Consider the following 14,523-nt stretch of genomic DNA (forward strand, 5'->3'; position numbering starts at 1 on the left):
GGATGTCTGACTGATGGTTTTGGCCCAATCCCTGGGATCGGGCCGAAACTGGCAGTCGGACATCCTCCCAGGGGTCCTGGATTGGAAAGGGTGCAGGCTGGGCTGAGTGGACCCCTTCCCCCCATGCACAAATTTCATGCACCAGGCCTCTAGTTTAAAATCCTATATAATAAAAGGCTAACATGCTAATCAACCGAACGGTGGAATGACCCATCGCTATGATGCACATTGACCACCAGGGGGCAGACACTCAATATAGGAATTGCCCCCTGGTAGTCAGTGCACTCCCACAGAGGGAACGCCACTCAGCCAGAAGCCAGGCTCATGGCTGGCGAGTGCAGCAGCGGTGGCGGGAGCCTCTCCCACCTCCAAGGTAGCACTAAGGATGCACTCTCCCCTTGGGGAGCGGGCCTAAGCCATCAGTCAGACATCACCGAGGGCTCTTGGACTGTGAAAGGGTGCAGGCCGAGCTGAGGGGACACACCCCCCCCCCTGAGTGCACAAATTTTGTGCGCCGGGCCTCTAGTAAAACAATAAGCAAAAGCTTTTAGATATGCATATGTGGGGCTTTTAAATTGTGTAAACAGGTCTGTAGTTGCAAGTACAGACTTAATTTAAGCTTGAGCTCCTTAATTAATTAATTAATTAATTAATTTATCTTTCCTTGCTTGCTTGCTTTCTTTCTTCCTTCCTTCCTTCCTTCTTTCTTTCTATCTTTTCTTTCCTTCCTCAGTCGTTCCTTTCTCCCTCCCTTTAGCAAGATGTGCAAATGCAAGTATTTGGGGTTGTGTGACAGTATAAGATAACTATAGAGAGAGTGTCAAGCATCAAGTGCTACGGAAAAGTCTGAGAAGGGAAATTTCAGCAACTTGGTTTCCAGCCCGGCTCTTACTAGGTATGAGATGTCAGGCAAGCCACTTAACTATGTCTCATCTATAAAATAAGGGGCTTGGTGGATGATTACTGAGATTTCCTCCAGTTTTAGATACTGGATTGCATTTTTATTTTTGGAAAGTCACAGCACACATCCAATTCAAATATGTTGTTAACAATGATTTTGTCTTAAATTTTTTTTTAAAAATTGATATCAGAGAGAGGAAGTGAGAAGGAGAGATAGAAACATCAACGACGAAAGAGAATCATCAGTTGGCTGCCTCCTGCACGCCTCCTACTGGGGATTGAGCCTGCAGCAACCCAGACATGTGCCCTGACTGGAATTAAACCTGGACCTCCTGGTTCATGGGTCCATGCTCAACCATTGAGCCCCACTGGCCGGGCTGATCTTGTCTTTTTAATAGAAAGTTCAATCTCTGAGAAAAGAGTGAAATATCATTCAGTTTTAAAATTATATTTTACATTTGAAGTAGATCTTTTGGTCCAAGCATTTTGCCCCTTTAGTTCCCAAGCCAGGGCTGGCTTTATGGGTGCAGTTGCACAGGACTCTACACTTAGAAGGGCTCCATGATTGATTTGATGCTCCACTACTGCCGTCTTGACATTTTTCATGTTTGAACAAAAGGCCCTGTGTTTTGGTTTTACACTGGGCTCTACAAATTATATAGCTGGTCTGACTACAACTTACAATTTACAGTGTAAATTCTAAGCACGGGACTCTCTCCTTTTTTGGTGAGAAGCCTACACTGACCTCTTTCCTCTGCAGCCATTCTCAGTTTTTATGTTGGTATAAAACTGCTTCACCAGCCAGGCTGCAGGATGTGAGGACAACTGTGCACAGAACACACAGTGCCTGCCTTTGACTTCAAAGGGCAGAGGCTCCATCACTCAGCCCAGCCATCTGCAGGGGTAGAGGCTCTGTCAGCGGCAATTCCCACATTAGTGCAAATGTTTGCAAGGGTCTGGTAGACTGCATGGAGGACTCAGAGAGAAGATAAGAAGTCCTTTGAAAATTAAAGGCTGTCCGTCAGGCCAAGGAAGGGCTCCATTCTGTAAACACCCCCAGTCCTCACTCCATGGCCTTATTGATGTTCTTAGTATTTTCTCAGGGCCTGACCACCCTGCTTCAGAAGTCTCTAAAGTGAAATAAGAAGTAACTACTCAGAGAAAGGATCTGAGACCAGTGCTTGGGATGATGATTCAACTTGAAAAATCACTTCTGACCCCTTAGTGTGTGCTGTCCGTAAGCCAGGGGCTGAGGGCCCAGCAGGAAGCAAACATAATGAAGATGAGCTAATTCCAATTTGTCCCCGTGGCCCGGCCATGATGGGTTCACTCCCAGCCTGTGAAATGGGGATACTATCATAGAGCTGATATCTTCTATAATAATAAAAGCGTAATATGCTTTTATTAGACCGGATAGCCGAACAACCTTCTGGATGTCATTCCGGACATCCTTCTGGATGAATCCGCTGCAGCAGGGGCCGAGGCAGAGGCGGTTAGGGGCGATCAGGCAGGCAGGCGAGTGCTTAGGAGCCAGAGGTCCCGGGTTGTGAGAGGAATGTCCGACTGCCAGATTAGGCCTGATCCCACAGGGATCCCTTTAGGATCGGGCTTAAACCAGCAGTCGGACATCCCCCAAGGGGTCCCCAATTGCAAGAGGTTGCAGGTAGGGCGGAGGGACCCCCCTCCCCGTGCATGGATTTGTACCCCGGGCCTCTAGTGAGGATATAAGGAGATAATAAGTGACTAAGCACTAGAAGAAATACTTTGTGGACATATTTGCAAGGTGTAGTGTAGCACACAATTTTTTTAAAAGGCGATTTATTCCTGGAGGTATGTACAGGTCACCCCCCCCCCCCCCCGCAATAGGAGTAGCTTAAATGGAAGCAGAGATAGAAAGAAATTTAAATGATTTGCCTTCTCTCAATTTTCAAACAGTGGAATTTGAGGGGTATGCCAGCTGAATAGAGATGCCACCAGAGAAAAAAGATCGTGCCCACGCCAATGCTGGCAATGTCTGCATCCAGAGCTTCCCGACCCTCTGTTTTCCTTTTCCCACGCCCGCCTGGTACCAGAGCCGGGGAGGGTAAGCTGACTCAGCCCCTGCCCTGGGCTCCCGCGCAATCCTCGCAGTTGCGGTAAAACCCGGCTCGGAAAGGAAGCGGGCGAGGCGAGAGGGGGCGGGGCCGGGACGCCGTGGGCGGGGAAGAGGGGGCGGGGCCTTTCCGAATCGGGCCGTTGAAGCGGTGACCACACGGAAAACAAGCAAGCGAGAGGCGGGGCCAGGCTGCGGTGGGCGGGCTCGGGGGCGGGGTCACGAGGAGGGGGCGGAGCCCGCGGCTGGGCGCGGAGACGCAGGGCGGAGCCCAGGTGGGTGGGGCTGGAGGGGCGGGTCCAGGGCGGGGTTCGCCGCGCGCGGGGGCCGAGCTCTGCCAGTCCGCGCGCCCGCCAGCTCCGGAGCTGCGCGCTCTGCCAGATCCCGGGACGCGGCGCCCCCGGGGAGAGGGCGAAGGGACGCGGCGATGGCTTCGCGGGGATTCCCGGATTTCGCCGTCCTCGCCGCTGCTGTCTTTGTGGCAGGCACCGTGAGCTCGCCGCTCGTGGCCCCGGGTGAGTTTCTCGCCGGGGTTGGGGCTCGCGGGAGGAGGCGAGGGATCAAGACCGCTGCCCCGCTGCGCCCCGCGCGGCTCTAGTCCGGGCTCAGCCCCCGGGGCCGGCGCTGAACTTCGGGCTGTCCCGGGCGGCCCGGGCGGCCGTGGCGCTGGCTCGATCCCTCCCTTCCCGCCGGCGGGGCTCCCGCCTCCACTCCTCTCGCCGGCTCCTCTGAGGACCTGTTACCCCCGTCCCCACCTCTGAGCTGTCCCCGGTGTAGGGACCCGGCCTGGTCTTGCATTCCCCTGGGGCGCCTCCTCCAGGCAGGCACCCCGGAGCCCCGCTTGTCCTCAAAGGCTCCGCAAGCGGAAGATCGTGACACCGGAGACCGGGGGCGCTATCCCCGCCCCGCCTCCCCCGTCCTTTTAGGGTTTAAAACCTTGGGCCGAGTTTCAATTTCTTCACTTTCCAAGTTCTAATGTGTTTTAGTGGTTGATGCCTTCTTTGTAACAGGTTGGGGATGTCAGATGTCTTCTCACCCGTCCTGTAGAAATCAGGCTTGGAAAAAGGGAAGGCGCGTCCGTGAACTTAACAGTTTTTTGTTTGCTTTTTCTTGAGAGGATCCCTGTCACCACAAAAGGAACCTTCTGTGGTCAGAGCAGGAAGCCACCCGCGGGAGTTGATAAAAAGTGTGGTGGCCAGTGATGAGCTTAAGAGCAGGACTGTCTTAATTGAAACCTAAGAGGATATGTAACTTGTCCTGTCTTCAAACTCTTGTTTTTATGTAACTGTAGGCACCAGGGATTCCTCACCACCATTCATTCCCCTTCTTAATTGCCACCTCGCTGAGGGTTTTAAAAATAATAATAAACGGATACCTTCTGGGCCAATTGGGGTTACCACGACCTGGAACCTGACGTCAGCAGGCTCTTCTCAGCTTGAGCAGCTCCTCTCCAGGTCCCGGTAATGAGCATCTGGAAGCCTCCCAACTGGGACTGTCTCCGCCATAAAAACACATACGCTGCTCCTCACCCCGGAGAAGATTGCAATGACAGCTTTTAAACTGGCTTGTCACTCGGGCCTTGACTTTTTCATAGAAACCAGAACACGTTAGGAAGGAAGCAGCGTGGATAATCTATCTCCCGAGTCTTTATTAGCAGACCTGTGTTTCCTTCAGCCATCCTTCCCGGGGGGACATGGCAGCTAGTGACATGCATTATTGATTGGCTGGGAGATTTTGGTGTGTAAGCCTGCGTTTCGTTGCTGAGACAGGTAGGTGCGTTACCAGGTTCAAATGGGACCCCGGGGTTGTGTAGCCAGCCCTGAGAGAGACAGAGCCAGCTGCTCCAGAATTTGAAGAGTTTAACCTGGGAGTAACATTCAGCACCCGATGCATGTAATCCTCCATCCACACGAGAAATCCACCCCCCCCTGGAGGAAGTTTGTGTTTCCATGGATCTCTTGAGCTGCACCCAGGAACGTAAGAAAAACTCTCCTCGAAATTGCACAGTCACCTTTTTGATGAAAGGGAACACTTGAGAAGCATAAGGTACCTAAAAAGGAAAGGGAACAGAGTACAGATTTGTCAGGGTGCCCTGAGGCCTGACCGGTCAACAGCTGGCCACCCGTTGGCATCTAAGACAGTGTTGGTGTTGGTTGGGAATGTTGGGAAGTAGGGAGAAACAAGTGGGAAGTAATGTTGAGTACCTGCGACGTGCCAGGCTTCGAGTTGTGCACTTCATATGCATTTTTGCACTAATTGCTCATCATCCTAGGAAGTGGTAGTTTCCAGGGAGGCAACGGAGGCCCAGAGCAGTTAGACAATTGGGCCAGCGTCACATAGCTAAGAATATCAGTCAGCATTTAATCAGAGAAGCAGAATCACTAGGAGGTGAGTGTTCCTCTCTATGTATCTTTATCGTTGATAAACCTAGCCAGCTTAATTCCAAAGTTCATTCATTCTCTTTCCACTGTACCCACTGGTCCCCAGAGAGAAAATAGAGCAGGAATCTTGTTGAGATGGTAAGACAGGGAGTTTAGGACATTTTAAAATTGTAGGCAGGGGCTTATCAGAAGGTGGGAAGCAGAGGAAAGGAGAACAGATAACTTCCCAGTGGGCAGTGGCAGTCTTTCACTTCCTGCCTAGTAGGTGAATCTCATTAGATTTCTGTCTTCTCAGTAGCAGCATTTGAAACTATATACCACAAGCAGCAGAAGGGACGATTTTCCACACTTTGGCTTATTTATGTCCTTCAGTTCTCTGGTTACTCAACCTTTGGGCTTATTTGTTTCTCTACCAGACAGTGGGCACAGCCTCCTAGTAAGGAGAGAGTGGGAGTGGCGGAGGTCCAGGGGCTGGTGAATGAGAAGTGCCCTCTCCCTGGGCTCTGAGGGCTGCCATCCAGCCTCCTCACTCCTCATTGAGATGCTGAAGATAAGCTTTATTAAATTCTGTTTCTCCTTTGGCCAGGTAGCTACCCGGATGTACATAAACATCAGTAGACAGAATATTTTGAAAAAGCACCCCTTGGAGTTTGGGCTTTCCAAGTCCAAATTTTATTGAAAGAGGAAATGAAAAATTAGAGAAGTGCTTGTTATTCCCTCTCTTCTCCTGTTTTCACCCTGGCCCACCAGATAAATCCATCCATCTGTTTGGGAGTAATTGAATTTGAATGAGAGAGGTCAAAGCTCTAGGTCAGTGGTCGGCAAACTCATTAGTCAACAGAGCCAAATATCAACAGTACAACGATTGAAATTTCTTTGGAGAGCCAAATTTTTTAAACTTAAACTTCTTCTAACACCACTTCTTCAAAATAGACTTGCCCAGGCCGTGGTATTTTGTGGAAGAGCCACACTCAAGGGGCCAAAGAGCCGCATGTGGCTTGCGAGCCGCGGTTTGCCGACCACGGCTCTAGGTGATAGAAGCAAAAATTTTCATTGGTACTTCAAATGGGAAGTCCACGTTACTTCAAATTGTTTGGCTCGGATATTGAAGTTTAATTATATATTGAGAAGTTATTTAAAACTTACAACCGTGATTTAAATTGTCATTGGTTAAAACTATTATGTTGAGTGGTTTCTAATTATTTTAGGGCACTTCGGCAGTTGGTAAAGATTTGATAGGCTGCTGAAAGCAGGTGGAATAAGGAGTGTGGTGTGGCTATCAAAGACTAAAATTGGAGTATGGGGTTAATTCATTGTTGGCACTCCTTTTAGAGAAATGAATGGCATGTTTATTATTTCTGTTTTATGACAGGTTCTGGTCTGTGTACTCAGGTTATTTAATTCTTAGAACACCCTGTCCTATACTAAATACTAGAATAATTTTTTTAGATTTATTGATTTCAGAGAGAGAAACATCAGTTTGTTGTTTCACTTATTCATGCATTCATTGGTTGATCCTTTAAGTACTAGAATAATTTAAATATATATATTTTTTTATAGATGAAGAAATTTCATCTCTAAGTTAGCTTAAAAATGTCACTTAATAAAGTATATGATTGTCTAACCACTATTCTATACACCTGAAACTAATACACAATAATATTGAATGTAAACTGTACTTGAAAAGTAAAATAAAAATGAAAACGAAAAGAAAAAGTCACTCAATTATGCTAAGTGAAATAAGCCAGTCAGAGAAAGACAAATATCACATGAGCTCACTCATATGTGGAATCTAATGAACAAAATAAACTAACAAACAAAATAGACCCAGAGACATTGAATCATGCAACAGACTGACATATTTCAGAGGTAAGGGGTGGGGGTGGGGAGAGATTAACCAAAGAATATATATATATATATATATATATCCATCCTACAGACACTGACAATAGTGTGGTGAAGGCCTGGGGAAAGGGTGGAGGGGGTCAATGGGGGAAAAAAGGGACATCTGTGATACTTTCAATAATAAAGATTTTTAAAAAAGAAAAGAAAAGTCACTCAAATGTATGTTGGGTTTTGATCTTGTCAGATCTATTCGATTCTGAAGCCTGTTCTTAATATATTACTAAATCATTTTGTTTTTCTTTTCAAGTGAGAAATTTATTTTTATTCTAAGATATTTATAAAAGAATCACTAAGGGTAATGGCAGGATACAGTGGAAAGAGCATCAAGCTCTAAGTCAGAGACCTAGACTTGAAGTCAAAAGTCAAGAAGAGCCCCTACCACGTTCAGGAGTGTGGCTCTCTGCCTCCATTTTCTTACCTGTAAAATGGACGTGTGCCAACTCCTATTTTTATCTGCCTTATTGGTCGCCAGTAGGGATCAAATGAGCTATTGTCTCTGAAAGGTCTTAGCAAATGCCAAAGTGGCATATACCTTTTATCCTGTGTATTTTCTTTTCTGTATTTCTTCCACAAAGTGCCCATCAGGTTGGACTTATATTACAATGTTAATCAAACTATCTAATAAATGTATACCACTCATACTGTAAGGCTTTCATTCTTTAAGTGGTGATGCTTTTGCAATGATGGGTTCATTGGAAATATATAAAAGCCCAAAGTGACGCTTCAGATTCATGAGTTTGCTGCCACTGACTGGGAGCAAGTCTTCTTTCCCCACGTTCCCTCTGCTAAAATACAGTGCTCTGGGTATTTTGGGAAAGTTCCCCACAAGACTTAAAGTTTGGGGGAAAAGGGGTCTCATTACTTCAAGGAACTGGCCACTGTTAGTCTACGTTACTCTGGTCTGTCTATATATTTTTACTTGGATAGGATCATAATGCAAATATAATTTTGTGTCCTACGTTTTTCACTTAATGTTTGTTATACATGAAGGTTCTCCATTTCCCTACATTTAAAAAATGGCTGCATCATAATCTATTATAAGGATTCACTGCATTTTACCTCATTGTGCCTCCATTTGAGGATATTTTACTTTATTTTTTTGTCAATCCTCACTCGAGGATATTTTTCCATTGATTTTTAGGGAGAGTGGAAAAGAGAGGAAAAGACAGAGAAACATCGATGTGAGAGAAACACATTGATTGGGTGCCTCCTGCACAAGCCACAACCAGGGCCTGGGCCGGGGAAGAGCCTACAACCAAGGTACGTACATGTCCTTGACCAGAATCGAACCCGGACCCTTTGGTCTGCAGGCTGACACGCTATTCACTGAGCCAAACTGGCCAGGGCATTAGGCTATTTTAGTTGTTGCTAATTATTTTCAAACTAGAGTCCTGGTGCATGAAATTCATGCACTGGAGCGGGGAGTCCCTCAGCCCGGCCTGTGCCCTCTTGCAGTCGGGACCCCTTGCTCCTTACCACTTGACTCACTGCTACTTAGTGCTGCTGTGGAGGCGGGAGAGGCTCCCGCCACCACCGCTGCGCTCGCCAGCCGTGAGCCCAGTTTCTGGCTGAGTGGCACTACTCCTGTGGGAGCACACTGACCACCAGGGGGCAGCTCCTGCATTGAGCGTCTGCCCCCTGGTGGTCAGTGTGCATCATAGCGGCTGGTCGTTCTGGTTGTTCCGCCTTAACGGTTGCTTAGGCTTTTATTATATAGATGAATTTTAAAACTCATTGTTTCAGTCATATTGATGACTTCCCAGGAAATGCATTACTGAAAAGGCATTTGGGGGGAGATGGGGTCCAAAGGTATTCATGTTTTTGAGGCCTTGATGACATCAATATCAGTGACCTGAACGTTGTCCCACTTTACATTCTCATAGCAATAGTCAAAGGACTCACTTTTCACACCATTGACATTTTCTCTGAAAAATGTACTTGCTAGCTTGTAAGGTGAAAATTGGTACCTTGATTGTTTGAATTTGTATGTTCTCGATGACTAGTATATTGACTATTTTTTCTAGTATTTGAGCCATTTGCATGTGTCTGTAATCTTTTATGGACAATTCTGAAATCTGAAAATCTCTGAAAATCAAAAGGTTTTTTTGAGGCTTTTGCATACCCGGTTGGTGGTAAACCCTAATCTGAACCAGTGTGAGATTCTATAGTATATATTTATCCCACTCAGTGTGAATACTGCTAAGTTTTGCTGCAGTTATGTTAGTGAGTTTGATTTCTGAGTGTTACATAATGTGTGCTAAATGCATTACAGTACTCTTTTGGAATCACAGTCAGACTTTCGAGGCACATCTGACCCCCAGGTTTTCAGATAAGGGATCATGGTCCTGCAGTTTCCTCTTTGACAGACTCATCGGTTCTTGTCTGTGGGCAACCAACTGTAAAACTGCTCAAAATAGTAAAATATCCTATGGAGAAAATAACTCCTCCTCAAATGAGTGGTATGTCATGAAAAGAAGCATTATTTCGGCATTCTAGTGTGGAATTGAGTAAGATAAAGCTACCTGGGGAAAGCAAGAGTTTTGTTTATTCTAGGTGTTTAGGGATGGGTGCCCATTATACTGGAGACTGATGGAGGAGTTGGGCCAATTTCTCCTCTGCCAGTTATTGACATACCTCTCTTTGTGAGGGAGAAAAGGAATAGAATCCACCCAAGGGACTTTTTGGGGAAGGAGGGGTGGGTAGAGGGTGGCAGATACTCAGGCAAACTGAGTTCCTGTGCCCAGTCATCTCACCTGGAGGATCCTTTTGCCAAACTAGCTGAACTCGGGGAACTGGTTTTCTGTTCCCCCGTTGAGATACCCCAAGGCCCCATCTTCTTGTCGTTGCTCATGCCAGGGTCCCAAACAGCTGAGCTCTCCCTGGCTCCCCTACCTCCTTTGGTTTGTACATCCTGGGGGTATGAGCACCAATAAAGTGCCTGTGGTACAGAGGGGAGAAAACCTTCAAACCATTTTTCTCATCTATAGCATGGAACAAATATGGCAGAGTTGCCTTGTGGACTGTTTTGAGATAAAATATGCATAGGTTACGGTCATATCACCCTGAACACGCCTGATCTTGTCTGATCTCGGAAGCTAAGCAGGGTCGGGCCTTGAGAGTACTTGGATGGGAGATAAAACATGTTTGGTATGAAGTGTTCAAAAAGTATATTATTATTTTGTTCTTAACTAAATTCTAACCTGCCACAGCTATCAGAGGGGACACAGTTCTGAACTGCCCCAGAAGTTTCTTTTCAGGTGCCCTCTCCTTGCTCTTGAGCCCTGGATGCTGAGGGTGGTGTGTAATGGGCTCCAGGGGAGGGTGAGGAATAGGGGGCTTGGCAGGGAATTCTCTTGGGATGCAGGCGATACATAGGACTGAGCCATTTAGCTACTAAAATTAGGCAAGGAAAGAGAGAAAGAAAAAAAGGAAAGAAACTGTTACCTTATGTGACACATTTTGGGGCGAAGAATTTTGGAAGATTCACCAATTGGTTTATTTCTAGCCAGTCCATCTATAGGTATAGTCATAAAATGTTGATAGTTTCCCCCTAAGATTGTGTGTAATTATTGGCATGATTTTTTATTATCCAGATTTTGAACCTATGCTAATGAGTGACTTAGGGTGGTACAGCCTCATGATGTAGGTCTAAGCAGTGTTGTAGATCTGAGCCCTTTACCTGGGGGGTCTGGTGCTGTCTCCCTGTAGATAGTGTCAGAACTAATTACTTGGTGGTGCTGGAAAAAACACAAATTAGAATGAGGAGAATCCTGTGACCCTAGGGCTGGAAGGGACCTTGATAATCTCCCTAAAGCTGCTTATTTTTAAACTAGAGGTCCGGTGCTTGAAATTCATGCATGGGGGGGGGGTTGTCCCTCAGCCCAGCCTGCACCCTCTCCAATCTGGGACCCCTTGAGGGATGTCCGACTGCCTGTTTAGGCCTGATCCTAGTCGGACATCCCTCTCACAATCCAGGACTGCTGGCTCCCAACTGCTCACCTGCCTGCCAGCCTGATCACCCCCTAACCACTCCCCTGCTAGCCTGATCGACGCCTAACTGCTCCCCTGCCAGCCTGATTGCCCCTAACTGCCCTCCCCTGCCGACCTGGTCACCCCTAACTGCCCTCCCCTGCTGGTCCGGTCACCCCTAACTGCCCTCCCCTGCTGGCCTGGTTGCCCGCTTCTGCCCTCCCCTGCAGGCCTCGTCCACCCCAACTGCCCTCCCCTGCAGGCCTGATCCCCTCCAACTGCCCTCCCTTGCAGGCCTGTTCGCCCCCAACTGCCCTCCCTTTCAGGCCTGATCGCCCACAACTGCCCTCCCCTGCCTGCCATCTTGTGGTGGCCATCTTGTGTCCACATGGGGGTGGCCATCTTTGACCACATGGGGGCAGACATCTTGTGTGTTGGAGTGATGGTCAATTTGCATATTATGCTTTAATTAGATAGGATTTTATTTATTAAATTGGGGTGACATTGGTCAACATTCAGGTATGCACTTCTATGTTACAAGATCTGTATATTGTACTGTGTGCCCACCACCCAAAGTCAAATCTCCTGTCACCTTATATTAGGAACCCCTTCTCTCCCAACCTGCTCCCCTCTGGCAACCACTACACTGCTGTTTGTGTTCATAAGGTTCAGTTTTATATCCCACATATGAGTGAAATCATAAAGGTTCTTAGCTTTTTCTGAATGACTTACTAGTATTTCACTTAGGGTAATGTTCTCAAGGTCCATCCATGTTGCTATTTCATCCTTTCTCATGACTGAGTAGTGTTTAGTAGATGAGGAAGCTGAGTTAGCAAAGCCAGGACTCTTCCCTTGTGTCAGAGCCGGCCGTCTACTGAAGCGGCCCAGCAATGCCGCTCCTGGCAAAGCTCCTGGGTCTACATCAGCCCTCGGTCCTCACACTCCAGGGCTTGGCGTCTCAGCTCTGGATCTGGGGTGAGCGGCCCTGAGGAGAATAACTGGCTGACTAACTTCCGAGACGAATTGTGTTGTTTTCAGTTGTGTAATGTTGGAGTCAGAGGGGACTTGGTGGTCATCTTGTAATGAATTCCTCTCTTTGCAGACGGGGAAACTGAGCCTGAGAGGTTCAGTGGCCTGTGGAAGGCAGCGAGGGCCGTGGTTCGCCAGCAGCAGAGGAGCAGACATTAGGTTTGGTGAGGGAGGGCCTGTGTGTGTGTGAGTTTTGGTCACGGTCCAAGACTCAGATCCAAGCACAGGACCCAGAACAGAGCAGACATTTAAAGACTGGAAGGAAGGAAGGAAGGAAGAAAGGAAGGAGGGAAGCCAGAGCTGGAATGCAGGTGTTTTTGCTGGCAGTGGCGAGAATGGCACCAGGTGCTAGGCCGGTGGGGTCAGACCGGGCCTTGGTTTAGCAACCTCGGTACTGGCTAGGAAAGAATTCAGAGCTGAGACTCAAGCTATAAGATCAAGTTTATTTAGAAGGTCACAGAGATGGAAGAAGTGAGTGGTAGAAGAATGGGCTTAGGAAACAAGTTACAGAGGTGAAAGAAGGGGCCTTTGTTGCTTAGGAGAAAGAAGGGTAAGGTAAGACGTCAGGATGAGAGAGGGGGAGGCAGGGCAGAGGAAAGGCATGGGTGTGCTCCTGAGAGGGAGAGCCAGCTGGGTCCTCCATCCTAAGGGCTTTTAAGGGTGGGGATTTCAGGGGAGGTCCCAGGGGAGGATCTCAATAGAATATTCGTCGGTTTTCTAGGTGTGTCTTTTCAGAGTCGTGGTCTCCACTGATGGATTGGCCAGTGCCGCTCCTAGCAAAGCTCCTGGGTCTACATCGGTGCCAGGGCCGGGGGTCCTGAGTCAATGCAGCAGGTCCTGAGTCAGCCATGGTATTGCTTGTCTGGTTTTGCTGCTTTTCTAGGCCTGGCCCTGAAACATCTTTGAGGCCTAGAAGTAATTTGATGTGGGTCAGCACCTCATTGTCCTGGTGGCTTAATGCTTACGGCTTATTCTCTGGCTCCCTTGTTTGTACTCCCTCTAAAGGGGTCTGACCTTCATGACTAGCAACATGCCAGGGGAGGAAAGGTCAGGGGAGGGTCCAAACTGCATGACCAGTATATGGAAGGTCAGGGGGTCCAAACCGCCGGACCAGAGATATGCTAGGGGAGGAAAGGTCACCCTGGGGGTGAGAGCCTTGTTTTTGAAGTTTTGCCCGTTGCTGGGCACCCGGAGCTTTCTGCCCTGATGACCTTCTGCACCTGGCCCATCGTCCTTGCTCTGCTCTTGCCTGTCTAACTGCCTACTACATTCTGACTCTGTCGAGGCTTTTTCTTTATAATACAGCAAACAGGCTTTCCCACAAATCTTAGCTGTAGTCTCCGCTCCTGCTCACTTCCCGAATTGGTGGTCAGCCAGCCTAGAGGCCATGGAGATAAAAAGAAAGGACAATAAAAAGTAAGCAGGTACTGCTTTTATCAGGTGAGTATGGTGTGACGTTGATACGTTTGGAGTCAGTACAAAGGTTTTCAAAACCTGAATTCATTCATGAAGCTCTTTTCAAAGACGAACTAAATTCAGTTGTGTTTCTTCAGTACTTCAAATGTACCTATTAATTGTATATCTATCATATTTCATATTTTATACCTTCCCTTTATACCTTTGTTTCATGGGTTAAGTTTCTGATTTCTTTTATTAATTCAGCAAATATTATTAAACTGCCTAACTGTGTGTATGTGTGTGTGTGCAAGGCCCTGGGGAAAAGGGATGAGAATGAAATAGACTCAGACTAAGCTTTTATGGAGTTTTAACAGGTTATCAGGGAAGACAATTAAACAAGCAATCATGATAAAGTATCATTGGCACCTCCGTAAGGAAACTATGGCCCAGAGCCAGAGTATCTAACCTGCGGCTGGGGGTGGGGTGAGAGTCCAGTAAAGGCTGAGCAAGACTTTCTGGAGGAAATGAAGTTTCAGCTTGTAAAAATGTCAATGGTAGCTAGGTGAAGGTCACTAGAGGTCACGGAAGAGAGGAGGTGAGAGCAAGCAAAGCTATAGCAGTGGTTCCTAAACTTGAGCGTGTATCCGAATGAACTAGAGGGCTGTCAAAGCCCAGGTGGCTGGGCCCCACCCCATTAGGTCTGGGAAGGGACTGGGGAATTTTTCTAGCACATTCCCAAGTGATGCTGCCTAAGGATCAAATGTGAGTGAGGGTGATCAGAGGTGGCAGAAATAGTGGGTTGTGTTTCTTTTAACCTGGGATCCCACCCTTCCTTGTGGGCTATGCATA

General features: G+C 47.5%; 1 protein-coding gene across 1 annotated transcript in view; it reads left to right on the forward strand.

Annotated features, from left to right (window-relative positions):
* The first annotated feature begins 3,319 nt into the window (after positions 1 to 3,319).
* The window catches only part of RELL1 (RELT like 1), a 64,863-nt gene continuing 53,659 nt past the window's right edge, over positions 3,320 to 14,523 (forward strand). Inside the window, exon 1 of the mRNA XM_008140209.3 lies at positions 3,320 to 3,507. Coding sequence (XP_008138431.1) covers positions 3,420 to 3,507 — 88 coding nt within the window. The 5' untranslated portion in view covers positions 3,320 to 3,419. The remainder of the gene's footprint in view (positions 3,508 to 14,523) is intronic.

This window comes from Eptesicus fuscus, chromosome 2 (assembly GCF_027574615.1).
Source record: "Eptesicus fuscus isolate TK198812 chromosome 2, DD_ASM_mEF_20220401, whole genome shotgun sequence".
Lineage (NCBI taxonomy): Eukaryota > Metazoa > Chordata > Mammalia > Chiroptera > Vespertilionidae > Eptesicus > Eptesicus fuscus.